We start from the raw sequence: 25,492 nt of genomic DNA on the forward strand, positions 1-25,492 counted from the left end.
AGAGAACCATTTTTTTTATTTTCACAAGTGTAAAAAGAGAAAATGAATCACAACATTTGTTGTGTATGCAAATAGCCTCTGCTGAAAAAAAGAGGACTTAACTCTATAGCGCCACCTATTGGAAGTAGCGATCCTACAAGTCACAATCAACCCTTTAACGAGTCGTACAATATGACTTAGGATAAAAGCCAAATCAGTATCTCAATTCGCAGACACGGTGTTTCAGGCTGTTGGCCCTCGTCAGTGCGAAGCATGAGAACTGATTTGGCTAGGTGAGAGGCTCTGGACTGGGGTCTAACGGGTAACGTTTCTCCTTATGGAGAGTGACATACCAGCTGGCTTGTCAAGGTAAGGAGGCTTATTCGCCGTGCAATGCTCCTCTGGGAATTTAAATATGCAAATTGCCTCTGCTGAAAAAAAAGAGGACTTAACTCTATAGCGCCACCTATTGGAAGTAGCGATCCTACAAGTCACAATCAACCCTTTAACGAGTCGTACAATATGACTTAGGATAAAAGCCAAATCAGTATCTCAATTCGCAGACACGGTGTTTCGGGCTGTTGGCCCTCGTCAGTGCGAAGCATGAGAACTGATTTGGCTAGGTGAGAGGCTCTGGACTGGGGTCTAACGGGTAACGTTTCTCCTTATGGAGAGTGACATACCAGCTGGCTTGTCAAGGTAAGGAGGCTTATTCGCCGTGCAATGCTCCTCTGGGAATTTAAATATGCAAATTGCCTCTGCTGAAAAAAAGAGGACTTAACTCTATAGCGCCACCTATTGGAAGTAGCGATCCTACAAGTCACAATCAACCCTTTAACGAGTCGTACAATATGACTTAGGATAAAAGCCAAATCAGTATCTCAATTCGCAGACACGGTGTTTCGGGCTGTTGGCCCTCGTCAGTGCGAAGCATGAGAACTGATTTGGCTAGGTGAGAGGCTCTGGACTGGGGTCTAACGGGTAACGTTTCTCCTTATGGAGAGTGACATACCAGCTGGCTTGTCAAGGTAAGGAGGCTTATTCGCCGTGCAATGCTCCTCTGGGAATTTAAATATGCAAATTGCCTCTGCTGAAAAAAAGAGGACTTAACTCTATAGCGCCACCTATTGGAAGTAGCGATCCTACAAGTCACAATCAACCCTTTAACCCCTTCCCGACCCATGACGCCACATAGGCGTCATGAAAACCCGTGCCAATCCGACCCATGACGCCTATGTGGCGTCATGGAATGATCGCGTCCCTGCAGATCGGGTGAAGGGGTTAACTCCTATTTTACCCGATCTGCAGGGAGAGGGGGAGTGGTACTTCAGCCCAGGGGGGGTGGCTTCACCCCCCCGTGGCTACGATCGCTCTGATTGGCTGTTGAAAGTGAAACTGCCAATCAGAGCGATTTGTAATATTTCACCTAAAAAACTGGTGAAATATTACAATCCAGCCATGGCCGATGCTGCAATATCATCGGCCATGGCTGGAAACACTAATGTGACCCCCCCCCACCCCACCAATCGCCCCCCCAGTGCTCCGTTATAGGGTCCGGTCCCCTCCGTCCGCCTGCCGGCTCCCCCGTCCTGCTGTCCGCTCCCCCGTCCTCCTGCCCGCTCCCCCCCTGCTCCTATGTCACCCCCCCGTGCTCCGACGCCCCCCCCGTGCCCCGATCTCCCCCCCCTTATACTTACCGAGGCTCCCGGTCCCCGTCCGCCTCCATCATGGGCGCCGCCATCTTCCAAAATGGCGGGCGCATGCTCAGTGCGCCCGCCGGCCGGCAGATTCATTAGAGGTACATTTTGATCGCTGTGGTAGGTTCTATCACAGCGATCAAAATAAAAAAATAATAAATAAACCCCCCCCCTTTATCACCCCCATAGGTAGGGACAATAATAAAATAAAGAAAATATTTTTTTTTCTTTTTCCACTAGGGTTAGGGTTAGAACTAGGGTTAGAACTAGGGGTAGGGGTAGGGTTAGGGTTACAGGTAGGGTTAGGGTTAGGGGTAGGGTTATGGCATGTGCACACAGAGCGGATCGGCCGCGGATCCGCAGCGGATCGGCCGCGGATCCGCAGCGGATCGGCAGCGGATCGGCAGCGGATCCGCCGCGGATCGGCCGCAGATCCGCAGCGGATTGGCCGCGGATCCGCCGCGGATCCGCAGCGGATCCGCAGCGGATCGGCAGCGGAACCGCAGCGGATCCGCAGCGGATCGGCAGCGGATCCGCAGCGGATTGGCAGCGGATCCGCAGCGGATCGGCAGCGGATCGGCCGCGGATCGGCAGCGGATCCGCAGCGGATCGGCAGCGGATCCGCAGCGGATCGGCCGCGGATCGGCAGCGGATCCGCAGCGGATCGGCAGCGGATCCGCAGCGGATCGGCAGCGGATCCGCAGCGGATCGGCAGCGGATCCGCAGCGGATCGGCAGCGGATCCGCAGCGGATCGGCAGCGGATCCGCAGCGGATCGGCCGCGGATCCGCAGCGGATCCGCAGCGGATTGGCCGCGGATCCGCAGCGGATTGGCAGCGGATTGGCCGCGGATCCGCAGCGGATTGGCCGCTGCGAATTCGAAGCAGTTTTCCATCAGGTTTACAGTACCATGTACACCTAAGGAAAACCAAATCCGCTGTGCCCATGGTGCGGAAAATTCCGTGCAGAAACGCTGCGTTGTATTTTCCGCAGCATGTCAATTCTTTGTGCGGATTCCGCAGCGTTTTACACCTGTTCCTCAATAGGAATCCGCAGGTGAAATCTGCACAAAAAAACACTGGAAATCTGCTGTAAATCCGCAGGTAAAACGCAGTGCCTTTTACCTGCAGATTTTTCAAAAATCATGAGGAAAAATCTCACACGAATCCGCAACGTGGGCACATAGCCTTAGGGTTAGGGTTGGAATTAGAGTTAGGGTTGGAATTAGGGCTAGGGTTTGAAATAGGGTTAAGATTAGGCTTGTGGTTAGGGTTACGGATAGGGTTAGGGGTGTGTTGGGGTTACAGTTGTGGTTAGGGTTGGGATTAGGGTTACGGTTGGGATTAGGGTTAGGATTAGGGTTGGAATTAGGGTTACGGGTGTGTTGCGGTTAGGGTTGTGGTTAGGGGTGTGTTGGGGTTAAGGTTGTGATTAGGGTTATGGCTACAGTTGGGATTAGGATTAGGGGTGTGTTGGGGTTAGTGTTGAAGTTAGAATTGAGGGGTTTCCACTGTTTAGGCACATCAGGGGTCTCCAAACGCAACATGGCGCCACCATTGATTCCAGCCAATCTTGCGTTCAAAAAGTCAAATGGTGCTCCCGCCCTTCCAAGCCCCGACGTGCGCCCAAACAGTGGTTTACCCCCACATTTGGGGTACCAGCGTACTCAGGACAAACTGGGCAACAACTGCTGGGGTCTAATTTCTCCTGTTACCCTTGCAAAAATAAAAAATTACTTGCTAAAACATAATTTTTGAGGAAAGAACAATTATTTTTTATTTTCACGGCTCTGCGTTATAAACTTCTGTGAAGCACTTGGGGGTTGAAAGTGTTCACCACACATCTAGATAAGTTCCTTCGGGGGTCTAGTTTCCAAAATGGGGTCACTTGTGGGGTGTTTCTACTGTTTAGGTACATCAGGGGCTCTGCAAATGCAATGTGACGCCCGCAGACCATTCCATCAAAGTCTGCATTTCAAATGTCACTACTTCCCTTCCGAGCCCTGACGTGTGCCCAAACAGTGGTTTACCCCCACATATGGGGTATCAGCGTACTCACAACAAACTGGGCAACAAATATTGGGGTCCAAATTCTCCTGTTACCCTTGTGAAAATAAAAAATTGCTTGCTAAAACATCTTTTTTGAGGAAAGATAAATGATTTTTTATTTTCACGGCTCTGCGTTGTAAACTTCTGTGAAGCACTTGGGGGTTGAACGTGCTCACCACACATCTAGATAAGTTCCTTGGGGGGTCTAGTTTCCAAAATGGGGTCACTTGTGGGGGGTTTCTACTGTTTAGGCATATCAGGGGCTCTGCAAACGCAACCTGACGCCCGCAGAGCATTCCATCAAAGTCTGCATTTCAAAACGTCACTACTTCCCTTCCGAACCCCGACGTGTGCCAAAACAGTGGTTTACCCCCACATATGGGGTATCAGCGTACTCACAACAAACTGGGCAACAAATATTGGGGTCCAAATTCTCCTGTTACCCTTGTGAAAATAAAAAATTGCTTGCTAAAACATCTTTTTTGAGGAAAGAAAAATGATTTTTTATTTTCACGGCTCTGCGTTGTAAACTTCTGTGAAGCACTTGGGGGTTGAACGTGCTCACCACACATCTAGATAAGTTCCTTGGGGGGTCTAGTTTCCAAAATGGGGTCACTTGTGGGGGGTTTCTACTGTTTAGGCATATCAGGGGCTCTGCAAACGCAACCTGACGCCCGCAGAGCATTCCATCAAAGTCTGCATTTCAAAACGTCACTACTTCCCTTCCGAACCCCGACGTGTGCCAAAACAGTGGTTTACCCCCACATATGGGGTATCAGCGTACTCAGGAGAAACTGGACAACAACTTTTGGGGTCCAATTTCTCCTGTTACTCTTGCAAAAATAAAAAAATTCTGGGCTAAAAAAATATTTTTGAGGAAAGGAAACACATTTTTTATTTTCACGGCTCTGCGTTATAAACTTCTGTGAAGCACTTGGGGGTTCAAAGTGCTCACTACACATCTAGATAAGTTCCCTTGGGGGTCTAGTTTCCAAAATGGAGTCAATTGTGGGGAGTTCCTACTGTTTAGGCACATCAGGGGCTCTGCAAACGCAACCTGACGCCCGCAGAGCATTCCATCAAAGTCTGCATTTCAAAACGTCACTACTTCCCTTCCGAACCCTGACGTGTGCCAAAACAGTGGTTTACCCCCACATATGGGGTATCAGCGTACTCAGGAGAAATTGGACAACAACTTTTGGGGTCCAATTTCTCCTGTTACCCTTGGGAAAATAAAAAATTGTGGGCTAAAAAATCATTTTTGAGAAAAGTAAAATTATTTTTTATTTTCATGGCTCTGCGTTATAAACTTCTGTGAAGCACTTGGGGGTTCAAAGTGCTCACCACACATCTAGATTAGTTCCTTGGGAGGTCTAGTTTCCAAAATGGGGTCACTTGTGCGGGAGCTCCAATGTTTAGGCACACAGGGGCTCTCCAAACGCGACATGGTGTCCGCTAATGATTGGAGCTAATTTTCCATTCAAAAAGCCAAATGGCGTGCCTTCCCTTCCGAGCCCTGCCGTGCGCCCAAACAGTGGTTTACCCCCACATATGGGGTATCATCGTACTCAGAACAAACTGGACAAAAACATTTGGGGTCCAATTTCTCCTATTACCCTTGGGAAAATAAAAAATTCTGGGCTAAAAATCATTTTTGAGGAAAGAAAAATTATTTTTTTATTTTCACGGCTCTGCGTTATAAACTTCTGTGAAGCACCTGGGGGTTATTAGTGCTCACTATGCATCTAGATAAGTTTCTTGGGGGGTCTAGTTTCCAAAATGGGGTCACTTGTAGGGGAGCTCCAATGTTTAGGCACACAGGGGCTCTCCAAACGCGACATGGTGTCCGCTAACGATTGGAGCTAATTTTCCATTCAAAAAGTCAAATGGCACGCCTCCCCTTCCGAGCCTTGCCGTGCACCCAAACAGTGGTTTACCCCCACATATGAGGTATCGGCATACTCAGGAGAAATTGCCCAACAAATTTTAGGATCCATTTTATCCTGTTGCCCATGTGAAAATGAAAGAATTGAGGCTAAAAGAAATTTTGTGTGAAAAAAAAGTACTTTTTCATTTTTGCGGATCAATTTGTGAAGCACCTGGGGGTTTAAAGTGCTCACTATGCCTCTGGATGAGTTCCTTGGGGGGTCTAGTTTCCAAAATGGGGTCACTTGTGGAGGAGCTCCAATGTTTAGGCACACAGGAGCTTTCCAAACGCGACATGGTGTCCGCTAACGATGGAGATAATTTTCCATTCAAAAAGTCAAATGGCGCTCCTTCCCTTCCGAGCCTTACCATGTGCCCAAACAGTGGTTTACCCCCACATGTGAGGTATTGGTGTACTCAGGAGAAATTGCCCAACAAAATTTAGGATCCATTTTATCCTGTTGCCCATGTGAAAATGAAAAAATTGAGGCTAAAATAATTTTTTTGTGAAAAAAAAGTACTTTTTCATTTTTACGGATCAATTTGTGAAGCACCTGGGGGTTTAAAGTGCTCACTATGCTTCTAGATAAGTTCCTTGGGGGGTCTAGTTTCCAAAATGTGGTCACTTGTGGGGGAGCTCCAATGTTTAGGCACACGGGGGCTCTCCAAACGCGACATGGTGTCCGCTAAAGATTGGAGCCAATTTTTCATTAAAAAAGTCAAATGGCGCTCCTTCCCTTCCGAGCCCTGCCATGCGCCCAAACAGTGGTTTACCCCCACATATGAGGTATCAGCGTACTCAGGACAAATTGGACAACAACGTCCCTGGTCCAGTTTCTCCTTTTACCCTTGGGAAAATAAAAAAATTGTTGCTAAAAGATAATTTTTGTGACTAAAAAGTTAAATGTTCATTTTTTACTTCCATGTTGCTTCTGCTGCTGTGAAACACCTGAAGGGTTAATAAACTTCTTGAATGTGGTTTTGAGCACCTTGAGGGGTGCAGTTTTTAGAATGGTGTCACTTTTGGGTATTTTCAGCCATATAGAACCCTCAAAATGACTTCAAATGTGAGGTGGTCCCTAAAAAAAATGGTTTTGTAAATTTTGTTGTAAAAATGAGAAATCACTGGTCAAATTTTAACCCTTATAACTTCCTAGCAAAAAAAAAAATTGTTTCCAAAATTGTGCTGATGTAAAGTAGACATGTGGGAAACGTTATTTATTAACTATTTTGTGTCACATAACTCTCTGGTTTAACAGAATAAAAATTCAAAATGTGAAAATTGCGAAATTTTCAAATTTTTTGCCACATTTCCGTTTTTTTCACAAATAAACTCAAAAATTATCGACCTAAATTTACCACTTCCATGAAGCCCAATATGTCACGAAAAAACAATCTCAGAATCGCTAGGATCCGTTGAAGCGTTCCTGAGTTATTACCTCATAAAGGGACACTGGTCAGAATTGCAAAAAACGGCAAGGTCATTAAGGCCAAAATAGGCTGGGTCATGAAGGGGTTAACGAGTCGTACAATATGACTTAGGATAAAAGCCAAATCAGTATCTCAATTCGCAGACACGGTGTTTTGGGCTGTTGGCCCTCGTCAGTGCGAAGCATGAGAACTGATTTGGCTAGGTGAGAGGCTCTGGACTGGGGTCTAACGGGTAACGTTTCTCCTTATGGAGAGTGACATACCAGCTGGCTTGTCAAGGTAAGGAGGCTTATTCGCCGTGCAATGCTCCTCTGGGAATTTAAATATGCAAATTGCCTCTGCTGAAAAAAAGAGGACTTAACTCTATAGCGCCACCTATTGGAAGTAGCGATCCTACAAGTCACAATCAACCCTTTAACGAGTCGTACAATATGACTTAGGATAAAAGCCAAATCAGTATCTCAATTCGCAGACACGGTGTTTCGGGCTGTTGGCCCTCGTCAGTGCGAAGCATGAGAACTGATTTGGCTAGGTGAGAGGCTCTGGACTGGGGTCTAACGGGTAACGTTTCTCCTTATGGAGAGTGACATACCAGCTGGCTTGTCAAGGTAAGGAGGCATATTGTACGACTCGTTAAAGGGTTGATTGTGACTTGTAGGATCGCTACTTCCAATAGGTGGCGCTATAGAGTTAAGTCCTCTTTTTTTCAGCAGAGGCAATTTGCATATTTAAATTCCCAGAGGAGCATTGCACGGCGAATAAGCCTCCTTACCTTGACAAGCCAGCTGGTATGTCACTCTCCATAAGGAGAAACAACATTTGTTGTGCAATTTCTCCTGAATATGCCGATACCTCATATGTGGGGGTAAACCACTGTTTGGGTGCACGGCAGAGCTCGGAAGGGAAGGAGCACAAAGGCCTGGTTGGGATGGGCAAGTGGGGCAATGGTACCGGGAATCACTCCATCTGCCACGCTTCCTACAAACCCGGCATCTTTTTTGAGGATACCTTTGGGTGTGAGTGGCAGGGACAGGGTGAGGAAAATGGCGCTCTACAAGTCTTCCGGAATGTTCAGAGTTGAAGGCTTCCCCTGGTGCCATCGACACAAACATGAGGTCCTCTACGATTTTTTCCTGAAATTGGAGGAATGTAAGCGGTCCTTAGCACTTTTTATACAGGACAAAGCTGTTGTATGTGGCAGTTTGAATAAGGTAGATTGCCACCTTTTTGTACCAGGTCCTGGTCTTCTGCTTGATCAGGTATGGTTGCAGAACCTTGTCTGACAAGTCAACGCCTCCCATATATTTATTATAGTCTGTGACACAAACCTGTTTTTCCATATCCCTGGTGGCGCCCCTGTCTCTGACCGTCACACTGGTGTCTGCATGCAGTGTGATCAGCATGTCGATGTCCTTCCTGTCATTCCACTTCACTGCAAGAAGTTGGTCACTTGCGAGTGAGAATGACGTCCCCCTCTTCAAACGTCTGGACACCAACTGTGACGGAAAACCCACTCGTTTTTTCCTGACTGTCCCACAGGCCCCTGTATTTGCAGCGTGGAGGGATTTATATAGGGGGATGCTTGTGTAGTAGTTGTCTGAGTACACGTGGTACTCTTGATGGAGAATGAGCGTCATTAGCTCCTAGACAATTTTGCCTGGGATGCCAATTGTCTGGGGCAGTTTGTTGGATTTATTTGGGGGTCCCTACCTTCATTGATTAGGAAGGTGGAAGTGTACCCTGATGAGCTCTCACAAGTTTTGAATAATTTTATTACGTATTTGGCTCACTTGGAGGGGATAAATTGGCGGAATGACAGACGGCACTTGTAGCTCATCAAGGACTTGTCGACTGCCACATTTTTCCCTGGGGTATAGGAATTTAGAAATGAATTTTGTAGGAGGGAAATTAGGGGTCTCAGTTTATTTAGCCGATCATAGTTGGAGTCAATTCTTGGGCGTTTGGGAATTGTCACTGAAGTGGAGGAATCTAATCAAGGCTTCATAACGGACTTGGGACATGACGGCTGCAAATACAGGGGTGATGTGGACAGCTTTTGTTGCCCAGTAAGAGTGGATTGTGTTTTTTTGCTAAACCCATATTCAGGGTAAGGCCTAAACATTTTTTTATTTCGAGGACATTTGTGGGGATCCAGCAATGGGAATGAAAGGCAGTGGGTTTTTGGGAGATGTATTGTCGGGCACATAGGTTTGTTTGGTGGATGATTAATTGCAGGACTTCTGGGCTAATGAAAATTTTGAAAAAATCAGTGGGGGTAAAATTGACGACATCTACCATTATTATTCCAGGGGCTGCAGAAAAAGGGGGAATTTGAGGGGAAAATGAAGTGTCATTATACCACACCGATGAGGGGACTGTGGTACTTGGTCCGGCCTCTGAAGCTTTCAGTAGTGATGACTGAATCCGCTACCATTGGCTGGGGGATCCCATGGAGGAAGAGTCATTGTCTCTGTCTGCAAACAGCTCTACCTCAGAGGCAGATTCTGTTTCACTGCCGGAGCTGCCGCTGCAAAGCAGGCTGTACACTTGCTCCACTCAGAAAGTTCTGCGGGCAATTTATTTATTTCCATGCCTAACAAAAAACTAACCCTAAACTAACTCTAGTATTTTTTTTCCTGCTAACCCTAACCCTAATACATGTAACCCTAACCCTAAAGCTTCTAACCCTAACCGCAAAGAACTATTTTAAGAAAATTATAAAAAAAATAAAACTATAATATATATATATATATATATATATATATATATATATATATATATATATATATATATTATGGAGAAAGATGGTGGGTAATTATATTTTTTATGAAGACGGACGCAGAAATAATTTTTTGTAATTCTGACAGGGTAGCCCTTCAACTATAGTCTACCTCTCTTCTCTCCCAGAACAACTGCAAGCAGAGAAGAGAGACAGCCCAAGTGCTGCCATATTTACTAAATATTGGGAGTTTGATCAATGTGATAGGGTCTATTACAGTAATCAAAGCCCAGCAGCCAATGAGAAAATTCTCTTCGGCTCTCGGGTGCCGGCCAGCAGATCTTGGCGGGTGCACTGTGCATAAACCCGCCATTTTATTTCTGCTGGATGAAGGAGGGGGGCCGGGGGACCAGGAGACAATGATCCGGTACATAAGGTACTGTGGAGGGCTCAGGAGACCCTATTTCTCTCTCCTCTGATGTGCAATCACATCAGAGGAGAGAGAAATTAAATGGAAAATCACTAGTGTTGAGCATTCCGATACTGCAAATATCGGGTATCGGCCGATATTCGCTGTATCGGAATTCCGATACCGAGTTCCGATATTTTTGCAATATCGGATACCGGAGTAGGAAGTTCCCATAGTGCAATAATGCACTATAATGGAGTGTGGGTGGTGCGTGGGCGGAGACTGCATGTCTATGTGCGGGCGGGGTCTGTGCGGGACCGTGGGGGATCTGTGTGGCCTGCTGGGGGCTCTGTGTGGCCTGCCGGGGCTCTGTGTGGCCTGCCAGGGGCTCTGTGCAGCCTGCTGGGGCTCTGTGCAGTCTGCCGGGGGGCCTGTGCGGCCTGCCGGGGGGTCTGCGCGGCCTGCCGGGGGCTCTGTGCGGCCTGCCGGGGCTCTGTGCGGCCTGCCAGGGGGTCTGTGGGGCCTGCCAGGGGGTCTGTGCGGCCTGCCGGGGGGTCTGTGTGGGCCTCTCGGGGGTCTGTGTGGGCCTGCCGGGGGTCTTTGTGTCTGTGCAGGCATCGTCCGATGGGACTACAAGTCCCATCGGACAATGCCTGCTACAATGACAGTGATTGACACATTAGCCAATGATGGGACAGTAGTAGTCCCATCATCCGGCTAATGTGTTGAATGTAAAAAAAAATACTACATACATGCTACATACATACTACATACATGCTACATACATACAACATACATACTACATGCTACATACATGCTACATGCTACATACATGCTACATACATACTACATACATACTATATACATACTACATACAGTACATACATACTACATACATACAACATACATACTACATACATACTACATACATGCTACATACATACAACATACATACTACATGCTACATACATGCTACATACATGCTACATACATACTACATACATACTACATTCAGTACATACATACTACATGCATGCAACATACATACAACATACATACTACATACATACTACATACATGCTACATACATGCTACATGCATGTTACATACATACTACATACTACAGACATGCTACATACATACTACATACATACTACAGACATACTACATACATACTTCATGCTACATACATGCTACATACATACTACATAAATACTACATACATGCTACATACATATTGCAGACATACTACATACATACAACATACATACTACATGCTACATACATGCTACATACATACTACATACATACTACATGCTACATACATACTACATACATATTACCCTAATACATGTAACCCTAACCCTAATGCTTCTAACCCTAACCGCAAAAAACTATTTAAAAAAAATTATAAAAAAAAAAAATAAAACTATAAAAAAAATATATGTATACAGTATATTTTTATAGTCTCCTCACAATGGGGATTATGGAAAAAGAGGGAGGGTAATTAGATTTTTTATGAAGACGGACGCAGAAATAATTTTTTATAATTCTGACAGGGTAGCACTTCAACTATAGTCTACCTCTCTTCTCTCCCAGAACAACTGCAAGGAGAGAATAAAGAGAGACAGCCCAAGTGCTGCCATATTTAACAAATATTGGGAGTTTGATCAATGTGATAGGGTCTATTACAGTAATCAAAGCCCAGCAGCCAATGAGAAAATTCTCATCGGCTCCCAGGTGCCGGCCAGCAGATCTTGGCGGGTGCACTGTGCATAAACCCGCCATTTTATTTCTGCTGGATGAAGGAGGGGGGCCGGGGGACCAGGAGACAATGATCCGGTACATAAGGTACTGTGGAGGGCTCAGGGGACCCTATTTCTCTCTCCTCTGATGTGCAATCACATCAGAGGAGAGAGAAATTAAATGGAAAATCACTAGTGTTGAGCATTCCGATACTGCAAATATCGGGTATCGGCCGATATTCGCTGTATCAGAATTCCGTTACCGAGTTCCGATTTTTTTGCGATATCGGATACCGGAATCAGAAGTTCCCATAGTGCAATAATGCACTATAATGGAGTGTGGGCAGTGCGTGGGCGGAGACTGCATGTCTGTGCGGCGGGGTCTGTGAGGGACCGTGGGGGGTCTGTGCGGCCTGCCGGGGGTCTGTGCGGCCTGCCGGGGGGGCTGTGCGGCCTGCTGGGGGGTCTGTGCGGCCTGCCGGGGGCTCTGTGCGGGCTGATGGGGCTCTGTGCGGGCTGCTGGGGGGTCTGTGTGGCCTGCCGGGAGTCTGTGCGGCCTGCCGGGGCTCTGTGTGGCCTGCCGGGGGGGTCTGTGCAGCCTGCCGGGGGGTCTGTGGCCTGCCGGGGGGTCTGTGCGGCCTGCCCGGGGGTCTGTGCGGCCTGCCGGGGTTCTGTGCGGGGCTCTCAAGGGGTCTGTGCGGCCTGCCGAGGGCTCTGTGCAGCCTGCTGGGACTCTGTGTGGCCTGCCGGGGGGGTCTGTGCGGCCTGCCGGGGGGTCTGTGTGGCCTGCTGGGACTCTGTGCGGCTTTCCGGGGGTCTGTGCAGCCTTCCGGGGGGTCTGTGCGGCCTGCTGGGGGGTCTGTGCGGCCTGCTGGGGGGTCTGTGCGGGCCTCTCGGGGTTCTCTATGGGCCTGCCGGGGGTCTTTGTGTCTGTGCAGGCACACACGCACAGACCCGCGGCAGCCCGCACAGAGCCCCCGGCAGCCCAAACAGAGCCCTGGCAGCCCACACAGAGCCCCGGCAGGCCCACACAGAGCCCCGGCAACCCGCACAGAGCCTCGGCAGCCCGCACAGAGCCCCGAGAGGCCTGTACAGATCCCTAGCAGGCCCACACAGACCCCCGGCAGCCCGCACAGACCCCCGAAAGCCCGCACAGAGTCCCGAGAGGCCCATACAGATCCCCGGCAGGTCCGCACAGACCCCGCCCGCACACACAGACACGCACAGTGTCCGCCCACACACCGCCCACACTCTTCCCCCCTCCGGAACAGGATGTAGAAGGACAGAAAGGGCTTATTTACATTCCGATATTTGTGTCCCATTGACTTGGGTATCGGTAATCAGATATTTTTTGGATATCGGCCGATCCAATCCGATGCCGATACTTCTGGATATCGGAAGGTATCGCTCAGCACTAAAAATCACACTTTTTTTTGTGGTCTCTGTTATATGGTCAACGGTGATCGCAACCCCGGGGACAGTGAAAACCGACCCAAATCATGCTCTCTGGGGTCTCGGCTACCCCTGGCAGCCGAGACCACAGAGAAATTCTGACTCTGGGGGGCACTATACAATTTTTCCACAGCGCCGTTACGTTACCCTTAACTACCGCCGTTAAAAGGCGTATCGGTGGTCGTTAAGGGGTTAAACTACAGTGGGGAAACTAATTATTTGATATACTGCCAATTTTGCAAATTTTTTCACGTACAAAGAATGGAGAGGTCTGAGGTCTATAATTATTATTGTAGGTACACTTCAACAGTGAGAAAAAATCCAGAAAATTACGTTGTATAGTTTTTACATAATTAACCCCTTACCGACATCGGACTTAATAATACACCGATGTCGGTATCCCTCCCTTTGATGTGGACTCTGGCGGTGAGCAAGTCAACAATTCTACTACATAGAGGCGATCTGACCATCACCTCTATGTAGCAGAGGCGATCGAGTTGTGCCAGCTTCTAGTCTCCTGTAGAGACTATTGAAGCATGGCAAAAGTTAAAAAAAAAAGTGTTTAAAAATATATAAAGAAAAAAAAAATAAAATTCAAATCACCCCCGTTTCGCCCCATTCAAAATAAAACAATAAAAATAAAATCAAACATACACATATTTGGTATGGCCGCATTCAGAATCACCCGATCTATCAATAAAAAAAGGATTAACCTAACCGCTAAACGGTGTAGCGAGAAAAAAAGTAAAAACGCCAGAATTACATATTTTTGTTCCACCGCGACATTACATTAAAATGCAATAACAGGCGATCAAAAGATCGTATCTGCACCAAATAATTCGGCACCATGGGAAAAAGTTCTGAAACTTTCCCACGCTACAGAGTTCATTCATTACACAGTGGTTTACAGCCGGGATGGTAGCATTAGCACAGGTCCTGGTTGTAATCTATTTAACCCCTTCAGATGGATTGCAGCGTTGGACTTGACTGTACGGCAGACAGGTATGGGATATTTTTGCTTTTTTATTTTGGATTTTTTACAGAAGAACGAGGGCTTTGCTTGGATTGAGAGTGTAATAAAAATGGAAAACCTTGTGTTTAATTATTTCACTAAAAGACTTTATTTTAATGTGTGTGTATTTTTTTAACTCTTTCATGCTATTGGATTAATAATGCATAGGTGTCTCATTGATACCTCTCCATTATTAACCGGGCTTATTGTCACCTTACAATACAAAGGTGACATTAACCCCTTATTACCCCATATGCCACCGCTACAGGGCAATGGAAAGAGAGAGGCTAAGTGCCAGAATTGCCACATCTTATAGATGCGCCTTTTCTGGAGCTGCTGGGTGCTTGTATTTTTAGCCAGGGGGATCAATATCCATGGCCCCTTCCTAGGCAATGAATATCAGCCCACAGCTGTCTGCATAGCCTTTCTGGCTATAAATTATAGGGGGACCCTAATTTTTTTGGGGGGTCCCCCATTAGAATAGCCAGTAAAGGCTAAATATACAGCTGTGGGCTGATATTCATAGCCTGGGAAGATCCATGGGTATTAACCCCTTCTCAGGCTACAAAATCAGCCCAGGCCGTCGGCTTTCCCTCTCTGGTGAAGAAAATTGCGCGTGAGACTACACAGTTTTTTTTGCTTGTAGGATGGAACTTGTGGAGCCAATAAATAGACTCTCACATTATTTATTCATGATTTTCTGGCCCGGGATCCATTATATGTCTATTTTGCAATCTAGCAAGAAAATCTCACCATACAGATGCCATACGAATGTCACACGGATGCTTAGATGTGAGAAAATGTCATCCTCGCATTGCACACGGATGACATACGGATCACTGTTCAGGGAACATTGATGCGATTCTCGTCCGTGAAAAATGGACCGTTTTTTTATACGTTATGTGTGACCCCAGCCTTAGGTTCAGGTCTGTACACCGGCTAGGCCACTCCACAACTTTGAAATGCCTCTTACAGAGCCATTCCTCAGTTGCCCTGGCTGTGTGTTTCAGGCAGGGGTGGATTAAGGGTAGCCAGGGCCCCGGGCTGTTCAGACACTGTGGGCTCCCCCCGGTCATGTGACGGGGGTCATGTGACGGGGGTCATGTGACGCCCGAACCAGATTATTCCAGAAAAATGGCCGGGCCCTACTCTACTGTAACCTATTAAATATTTGTTAAAATCTGCAATACAATTTAGGTATATTTTGACCAATAATATCACATACAAGGAACAAATACCACCGCGCCATGACCAGACCACAAATTACAACCACAGTGATCGAATAATATCACATACAAGGAACAAATACCACCGCACCATGTCAAGACCACATATTACCACCACTTGGTGACCAAATAGCACATTCAAGGGACAAATACCACAACACCATTTCCAGACAACATATTACCACCACATAGTGACTGAATACTACAATACTGATCAGTAATTAAAAAAACCCCACAATACTATCACCATAAGTGCCAGTATTCACAGGAGATCTATACTTAGTATGCAGTGTCTGTGTAGAGGTAATACAGAGATCACTGGTGACATTATACATAGGAGCTCTGTATATAATGTATAGGTAATACAGTGATCACTGGTGACATTGTACACAGGACCTCTGTATATAGTATACAGTGTATAGTGTCAGTGTATAGGTAACACTGACTCACCAGTGACGTCTCTAGGTGAAGTCCTTCATCTTTCATCCAGCACAGACCGCCATCATTTCTTCCAGCCAGGACTCGTTTCTGCAGGAAATAACACAGTTATCTCGAGCTCTGCTTGCAGAACACATTACTTAATTTTTCACAACTTCTACATTACACCACATGGAGAAAAAATGGTGATATAGTGTCACTCTGCTCAGTAACAGGACCGCCCCCCATTTAAAACAGTATACTCAAAAAATAAAATAAATACATCACTGCAGTAATAATATCCATTAATAAGCCCCTATGGTAATAATATTCCCCACCCTGGCCCCGTGTGTCTCATTCCTGGCTCCAGCCATATGTTCTCCCATCCTGCACTCATGAGTATCCATTCTACACCATATGATCTCCCCATCCTGCCCCATCTGTCTCCATCGTATCCATCCTGCCCCATGATCCAATCCTGCCCCATGTCTTTCATTCTGCCCCGTGTCTCCAATCATGCCCCGTGTCTACATTCTGCCCATGCCTCCAGTCCTGCCCCCAGTGTGTCCAGCAATCTGCCCCAGTGTGTCCAGCATATTACCCCCAGTGTGTCCAGCATATTACCCCCAGTGTGTCCAGCAATCTGCCCCAGTATGTCCAGCATATTGCCCCAGTGTCCAACAATCTGCCCCAGTGTGTCCAGCTTTGCCCCAGACAGTGTCTCCAGCAATCTCTCCCAGTGTCTGACTCCAGCATATTGCCCCCAGTGTGTCCAGCATTGCCCCCAGACAGTGTGTCCAGCAATCTGCCCCAGTGTGTCCAGCAATCTGCCCCAGCGTGTCCAGCATATTACCACCAGTGTGTCCAACAATCTGACCCAGTATGTCCAGCATTGCCCCAGTGTCCAGCATATTACCACCAGTGTGTCCAGCAATCTGCCCCAGTATGTCCAATTGTCCAGCATTGCCCACAGTGTGTCCAGCATTGCCCCAGTGTCTCCAGCATTGCCCCAGTGTCTCCAGCATTGCCCCAGTGTCTCCAGCATTGCCCTAGTGTCTCCAGCATTGCCCCAGTGTCACCAGCATTGCCCCAGTGTCTCCAGCAATCATCTGCCCCAGTGTGTCCTCCAGCATTGCCCCCAGTGTGTCCAGCAATCTGCCCCAGTGTCTCCAGCATTGCCCCAGTGTCTCCAGCAATCTGCCCCAGTGTGTCCTCCAGCATTGCCCCAGTGTGTCCAGCAATCTGCCCCAGTGTCTCCAGCATTGCCCCAGTGTCTCCAGCAATCTGCCCCAGTGTCTCCAGCATTGCCCCAGTGTCTCCAGCATTGCCCCCAGTGTGTCCAGCAATCTGCCCCAGTGTCTCCAGCATTGCCCCAGTGTCTCCAGCATTGCCCCAGTGTGTCCACCGTTAGCTTATCAAAAAACAAAGCAAAACAAAAAAAACAAACAGTCTCCTCACCTGACCAGCGCTCCAGGCGGCGAGCTCCCTCCAGCAGCGCACACTCACCGGCGACTGACAATGACGTCAGACACCGGCGACGTGTGCGCTGTGGCCGACTTCAGCTGCCAGCCTCCAATTGGCTGGCGGCTGTTGTTAACTATTGACGTGCGCGCGCGCGCGCTCCCGCACGTCAATAGGAAACCGCCGCAGCGCCGGAAGGGGCCCGGTGAGCAGATGAGAAGGGGCCCGATGCGGGCCCCCTCTCTCTGCCCACCGGGTCCGGGGGCACATAAATGCCGGCGGGCATTCACAGTCACACTCGGGCGAATTATCAGAGGGTCAATCTGTGCGGTAGCCCAGGGCCCCCCCACACCACTGGGCCCTGGGCTACCGCCCATATTGACCCTCTGATAATCCGCCCCTGGTTTCAGGTCATTGTTATGCTGGAAGATCCAGCCATGACCCATCCATATGGTCATTTTGAGTTTCCAAATAATTGGCCTGGTAGTGAAAGCAGCTTTTTCTCGTCCATCAATCCTTAGTCAATTGCATCTTGTCCTGATTGGAGGCAGCTGAGTGCTGTCACTTGACAATGATTACATGATTATTGAGACCCACATAAACAGTGAAAGTGCTGGCTACTCTTGTATAACCAGAGCTTACTGACTGCTCTCTATATTGGATTGCAGAGTATAAACACATTGCACATAGCAGATACTATGAATGCCAATTATTTCATCAGGATTCATCATGAATTTCACCCTTGCAATACAATACAGTTTAACACATACAGATTGATGCGGATTTTGATACTGACAAAAGTTACGTGACTGTCAATAATAAGTTTATATTCTAAAATGAAATTTTCCTTTCCATGAGTCTTTCAGGAAATGTGGATGATGTAAGCATTCTATTTTTATATGGAGGAATTGCACAACAGACCATTTATTCCAGTGATACTATATGTCAGACCTGTGCATTTTTGGTCATAAGGATTATTCAAAACAAAAAAGACTAACTTTTAGAATTCAATGTAAAATTTAAAGGGGTCGTTCATGTTTGGGATGAAAGTCTGCAATCACTCTATGTCTATATTCTTTGTCAGGATTCTCCGGTGCCAGTGGCGATATTGATCGGTCATTGATTACATGCTGACTAGACATGCTCAACCTCACTAAATTCACTTGTTTTGAGCACAGACATGTACATCTAGTAGGAATGTGGCTGGGAGAATGCAAATCATATATTTGTGGTCAAATAATCACACACTCCCTCCAGCGACACTGGAGAATCCGGACAGCGTGCAGTGTATGCGCTGTGAGGATTCTGAAGTCTGCAATCACATAGAGTGAATGCTGGCCCTTACACCAAACCAGGACTTGTAAATACAAATATTTTACATTCCATATCTCAAAATTAAATGGGTTTTCAACTCCTAGGACAATCACTTGTTAATCTGAATGTTTGCCCCCATTAAAATAAAAACATATATACTCGTGTGCCAGCGCCGTCCCATCGGTGTCAGCACTCGCATTCCGAGGGCTGACGTGATAAATGCGTAAAGAACAGCAAAGCATGCAACATAGCAATAAAGAAATCCCTTCCATCTAATCATAAAGTGCATGGTGCCTGGGTGAGAGGTCGACATACTGTATAGGCAAACAGCCTCATATACATTCAAATATGATGGTCAGTATGTAGAGAGCCACACTTGAAAAGTATATGAATAATGGCTTATAGTAGAGCTTATGGTGGCAGAGGTGACTAGCAGTGGCCAAAACCTATATAATATGCATAGTGCTGGGGACAATTATGCCACAGAATTTCACCAAACCACACATGGGCAAATATAACGGTCAGCAGGGGGAGAGTCACACTAGGGAAATATGTCTATAATGGCTCCTAGGGGAGCTTATAATGGTAAAGGTGAATAGTAATGGCTAAAGGTAATGTGAGGTGCATAGTGCTGAGGACAAATATGCCACAGAGACTCACCATACAAGGGCAAATGAAAACCATATGAGCTGTATAATAGTATTACCAGGTACCCCGGTGGCATCAGAAAACCCCTTCTTCTGAAGAAGGAATGACGAAACGCGCGTCAAGGGGTTTTCTGACGCTACTAGTAGCCATTATTTACATATTTCCCTAGTGTGACTCTCCCCTGCTGACCATTGTATTTGAATTTATATGAGGCGGTTTGCCTATACAGTATAAGAGAACCCAGGCACCATGCATTTTATGATTACTTGGAATTGATTTCTTTATTGCAATGTTGCATGCTTTGCTGTTTTTTACGCATTTATCATGATGTGTTCCATAATAGTTTTACTTATTAATATATACTGGTGAATATAGAATATTTATATTTTATGCCGTCCCATGCAACTTGATTTAATCTGACTTTGCATCATAATACTACTTGTATTTTTTCATTATTTCTGTAATTGATCTGCAACCAGTTCCTCAACCAATTGGTGACAGATTGTCTTTTTATCCTCTCATGACTTAATTTCCTTGAATTGTTTTATATATTTTATGTATAAATAAAGTATTTTATATTATTACTATAATATCTTGTGAAGGGTTCTATTTTTTTGAATGGTTTTTCATGTAATTGTGAACCTTGTTTACCTTAAGACACACTTTGGCTTACTAGTTCTACAATGTAATTTGAGCATGACCAGTTTAGGAGATCTTCTGCATGGTAGGATTGTGAAATGCGAGAAACGTTTGAAGGTTTTCTTAAATCAGCTTTATGTTTTCGTACTTGCAAAATAATAATAAATGACTTATTAAAAGCAGTGTTTCCCAACTTTTCCAGCATCAACTCTTGTGGAGACAGCCAAGGAGAAGACAGCGCCTGAAGAGTTTGGCCGTGCACTAGACAGCTTGCTTGGAGAGTTTGCTTTTCCAGCTGAGTTTATATTAGAGGTTTGGGAAGCCATAATTCAGGCAGACAACTGAATCTTATTTCTTGGGTATATTTGTGTTTTGCAGTAAATGATAATCGGATATCTGAAAGTATACTTTTTTATTACGGGAAAAATACAATGTATGACAAGTCTTATATTAGCACAAGCAAATGTAACAGAATATCTAAAATTCTAGTATAAAGCAATTGTCATGCATATATTTGCATGCCTGGCAGAACTTTTCAGTTTAGACAAACCATTTTATTTCTGTTTTTTGTATGTATTGTGTTGTAAGTAACTAAATTTAGGCCAGATTTACAAATTGCTGCAAAATTTGCACTGAACTCTACAACAAGTTACAGTACAATGTAAGTAAATACGATACATTCTGCAGTTATAGCTGGTAATTAAAAAAAATGCAATCAGTGGGATCCAGCTATGTAGAGCTGAAGCTTCCATAGTTGTACAGTTTCCTTCAGTGAATGAGCTTGAAGAGTTGGTCCAGTTCCTAAAATGTCCTTTCTAAATATCTGTCTTTACACCCCAACCACTTTTGTAATTAGCTTTATTATACAATACCTTACACTTCTCCCTATTTAGCTCTAAATGTGTTTTATACTTCACCTACTGTAATGTTTTGCTTGAGAAGAGTCTCAAACAGGATGTCACAGGAGGTTGAGACTGTACTAACTTCCCTGAAGCGTCTATCGCCCCTCCTGGAACAGGACGTCATCAGGCAACGCTGCAGCTCTCGCACTATGATTCTAATTGTGAAACAAGATGTCATCAGGGGGTGGAGATGAAAACAGTGAGTGAACCCATCACTGCTCCACAGCTTCTAGCACTGCCCTCAAACAAATCTTCATCAGGGGGAAGATAGAAGTTGTCAATGACAACAGCGCTTTCTCAAAGCTTCTATCACTATCCTCAAGTGAATCTTTATTGGAGGCGGTGATAGAAGCTGTGTGAGTGACACCAATGTCACACACCCTGATAACATTTCATTTGAGGTTGGTGCTAGAAGCTTTGGGACAGTACTGGTGTAACTCATTGCTTCTATTTCCACGCCCTTTATGACAATTTGTTTGAGGGTGGTGCTAGAAGCTGTGGAGTGGAGCTGGTGTCACTAACTGCATCTATCTCTGCCCCAACCAGCATTTCGTTTCATAGTTGAAAGCACATTGCGGGTGCTATCCTCCCATCTCCCACAGATTCTATCAACCTGGATCCAGGACATTTTCAGTTGGTGTTAATGCAAGAAACTGTAGATTGTAACAGGAGCGCCGCCCAATAATTATGTTCTGTTCCATGAGGGGAGATGAATGTTGCAAGGAAGTTAAAGGAGACTCTTTGCAAACAAGATATCATAGGACATGCAGTAAAAAAATAATTTCAGGGTTAGCTAGAAGCGGATAAATGAATGTAGGGAATTTTACAATAAAGTTAATTACAAAAGTGGTTAGGGTGTAAAGATACAGTAGATATTTAGAAATGACATTTTAGCTACCCTTTATAGGAGTTGTCCGGTGAAAGCAAGCTATTCTTATTTCACTGGATAGGTGATAACTTATTGACTGATGGGGGTCAGACCACTTGGACCTGCACTGATGAGCAGAACAGGGAACTTTTATCCTTGTTATCATATAACAGCAGAATGCATGCACTACCTGCTTTAGATTTATTCCCTGTGAGGCTGCCAAGCACTGCTTTTGGCTTTCTCAAGTACTCAAGTAGCACCACAGAGAATGAATAGAGCAGAAACTGCAAGCAGTTTTGGAACACAGATAAAAGTTGCTCATCAAGGGTAAGGGTACCGTCTCACTATACGATTTACCAACGATCACGACCTGCGATACGACCTGGCCGTGATCGTTGGTAAGTCGTTGTGTGGTCGCTGGGGAGCTGTCACACTGACCGCTCTCCAGCGACCAACGATGCCGAGGTTCGCTGGTAACCAGGGTAAACATCGGGTTACTAAGCGCAGGGCCGCGCTTAGTAACCCGATGTTTACCGTGGTTACCAGCGTAAAAGTAAAAAAAACCAAACCGTACATACTCACCATCTGATGTCCGTCAGGTCCCTTGCCGTCTGCTTCCCGCTCTGACTGCCGCCGTAAAGTGAAAGCAGATCACAGCGGCGACGTCACCGCTGCGCTCTGCTCTCACTTTCCGGCCGGCAGACAGTCAGAGAGTTTCATGTCCTGCTGATTGGAGCATGTCTCAGGAGTGGGATACCCACTGATTAGCAAGTTATCAGCTCTTTAAACTTATTAGGCTAAAAGGGAATAGTGTAAATAATTTAGTAGTAAATTCACAACATGTTGCAGATTTTTACATCTTAATTAAAAGTCCAAATCAGCACCTTATTTCACAATTGAATTCACCTTTAGTACCCTTACATGAAACACTGAGATGAGTAACACGCACAGAAAAAAATCACAAACAAATCTCAAAATTTCCTACTACATAAAAAATAAAATGATCCTTATGCTTCTATTTACAGAATGCAAAATATATGCGGTATATATTGTATAAGTATACATAAGGTGCTGGTAAAACAGCCACCTGACCCAGAGTGAGATAGAGTCTACCCCACTATCAAAACCAAAATATGTATTTTTCTGCCTTCAGATTAGTTATTTAAAGTCAAATATCTTACTTGATTGTGCCGTAAGCATTTTTGCGATGTAATTCCCTTCTCTCCCCTACTTTTCTTAACCGTGTGTATAGCTGTAAAAATTAATCGTTTTGTGTTAATCTTGTGTTGATGTTTAAAACATTGTGATAATGTGTACTTTTCCAGTCCCTGTGTTATATTATACACTGTACACATATGTATATGTTCAGATATCTTGTGCTATAGGTTCCTAGAGGTCTTACCTGTGTATTGTTTTTTTACTGAGACATTCTGGTAAATTACCTCTTTACTATTTAGGATCTTTGTGACTTTTATTTATCTAGCTTTTTATCTATCAAAGTTGTTATCTACAATTACATTCCATATCTATGAAAATCCTTAAAGGGATACTCAGGGGAGATCAAATATATTTCAATCCATGTTCTATCAACATCTATATAGGCTATATTCTATGTACTCCATATATCTATATATAGGCTCCTATTCCTCTTATTATTATTAGTTGCCAGTCCATATCATTTTACAACTATTCACTGATGCTGCTCATGAGTGCTCCCCTTCCCTTCTGGGGTGCAACATCATATATCAGTGAACACGACTTAATTCTTGCTTCTCATGCAATCCAGCTTATCATTGGCTGTGTGCATGTTTGATATCCTACCCCTGGATTACAATAAAAAAGCTTGATTTTACAGTCGATGTGTGCTGTTGTCTTTCCATATTCTATTGGATGGAAGTTAATGTATTGCAAACAAATCCAACACCAGTGGAATTTTTTTTAAAGATTTTATGGCAGTTTTGCAGCATTGGGCTCAGTTCCAGTCATGTGTTTCCAATATACACATAAAGCAGAGGAGGTGGCCAATGCATCAACTGGCATCCATCAACTATAGATAGAGATGATCAAATCTTTTTAAATTCTAATATTACAGCTTTGATTAATTTTTAAAGAATGTTTTTATTAATATTTTTCACATTACAAAAACACATAACGTAATAAATGGTTGATTTGAGTAAAGAGAACCCATTCTATACAGAACCTTTATAATATACTGTAAGTCAATAAAGTAATATAAATTACTATGCAATAGGTTAATGAACAACAAAGTAAACTTTAATAGTGGCGTCAAATGAGCACCAATAACAACAATTTCCTATGTTTCCTCCTCTATCTCATCAAGGAGAATTAGAATCCTAGAATGGTAGAGTTAGAAGGGACCTCCTGGGTCATCTGGTCTAACCCCCTGCTCAAAGCAGGATTTACTAAATCATCCCAGGCAGATGTCTGTCCAGCCTCTGTTTGAAGACTTCCATTGAAGGAGAACTCACCACCTCTCGTGGCAGCCTGTTCCACTCATTGATCACCCTAACTGTCAAAAAGTTTTTTCTAATATCTAATCTGTGTCTCCTCCCATTCAGTTTCATCCCATTAATTCTAGTCTTTCCTTGTGCAAATGAGAATAAATATGATCCTTCTACAATGTGACAGCCCTTGAGATATTTGTAGACAGCTATTAAGTCTCCTCTCAGTCTTCTTTTTTGCAAGCTAAACATTCCCAGATCCTGTAACCGTTCCTCATAGGACATGGTTTGCAGACCTGTCACCATTCTGGTCTCTCTTCTCTGAACTTGCTCAAGTTTGTTGATGTCTTTTTTAAAATGTGGTGCCCAAAACTGGACACAGTATTTCAGATGAAGTCTGACCAAAGAAGAGTAGAAGGCAATAATGACTTCACGTGATCTAGACTGTATGCTTCTGTTAATACATCCCAAAATTGCATTTGCCTTTTTTGCTGCTGCATCACACTGTTGACTTATGTTCAGTTTATGATCTATTAGTATACCCAAGTCTTTTTCACATGTGCTGTTGCTTAGCCCTATTCCTCCCATTCTGTATATGCTAATTATAGTGATTGTAGAGGAAATTGTAGTAGAGAATATGTTAATAGCGGAACTCATCAATAGCGGAACTTATCAAGAAGGAGGTATTGGAGGATAGGAATCAGAAGAAATGTAGGGCTATAATGATCAATAATACACACCCACTATACAAGCTGTTCTTGAAGCAGAAGAGCACATTCTGCAGCCGTCTAATCCTACTAGGGTGCAAGAAGGAGAAATTCAGGAAATTGTTTGTACCTACTGCTATGGGGATGTATAATAATTTCTTAAGGGTGGTAGACAACAATGACTGATTGCAGGTGTACTAATGTCAATTAACAGTGACTTATATACCTGGACTACCCACATTTATTATTTATGTAATGTTGGTATACTTGTGCAAGATTTGTGTCCTAATATTTTATGTACTGCTGTTTGTATTGCTGCTGTAATACCATAATTTTCCCCGGGATCAATAAAGTGTATCGTATCATATGGTAACTCATCCTTGTGGTGTGTGGCTTTGTGTCATCGTGTCGCACACATAACCTGTAGCAGA

The 25,492-nt window shown here is 45.0% G+C and overlaps 1 protein-coding gene across 1 annotated transcript in view; it reads left to right on the plus strand.

Moving 5' to 3' along the window:
• Window positions 1–22,351, plus strand: part of GIPC3 (GIPC PDZ domain containing family member 3) — a 256,767-nt gene extending 234,416 nt beyond the window's left edge. The window contains exon 6 of the mRNA XM_077271913.1: window positions 20,325–22,351. Within this exon, the coding sequence (XP_077128028.1) occupies window positions 20,325–20,467 (143 nt within the window). The 3' untranslated portion in view covers window positions 20,468–22,351. The remainder of the gene's footprint in view (window positions 1–20,324) is intronic.
• Window positions 22,352–25,492: the final 3,141 nt, after the last annotated feature.

Source organism: Ranitomeya variabilis, chromosome 1 (assembly GCF_051348905.1).
Source record: "Ranitomeya variabilis isolate aRanVar5 chromosome 1, aRanVar5.hap1, whole genome shotgun sequence".
Taxonomy (NCBI): domain Eukaryota; kingdom Metazoa; phylum Chordata; class Amphibia; order Anura; family Dendrobatidae; genus Ranitomeya; species Ranitomeya variabilis.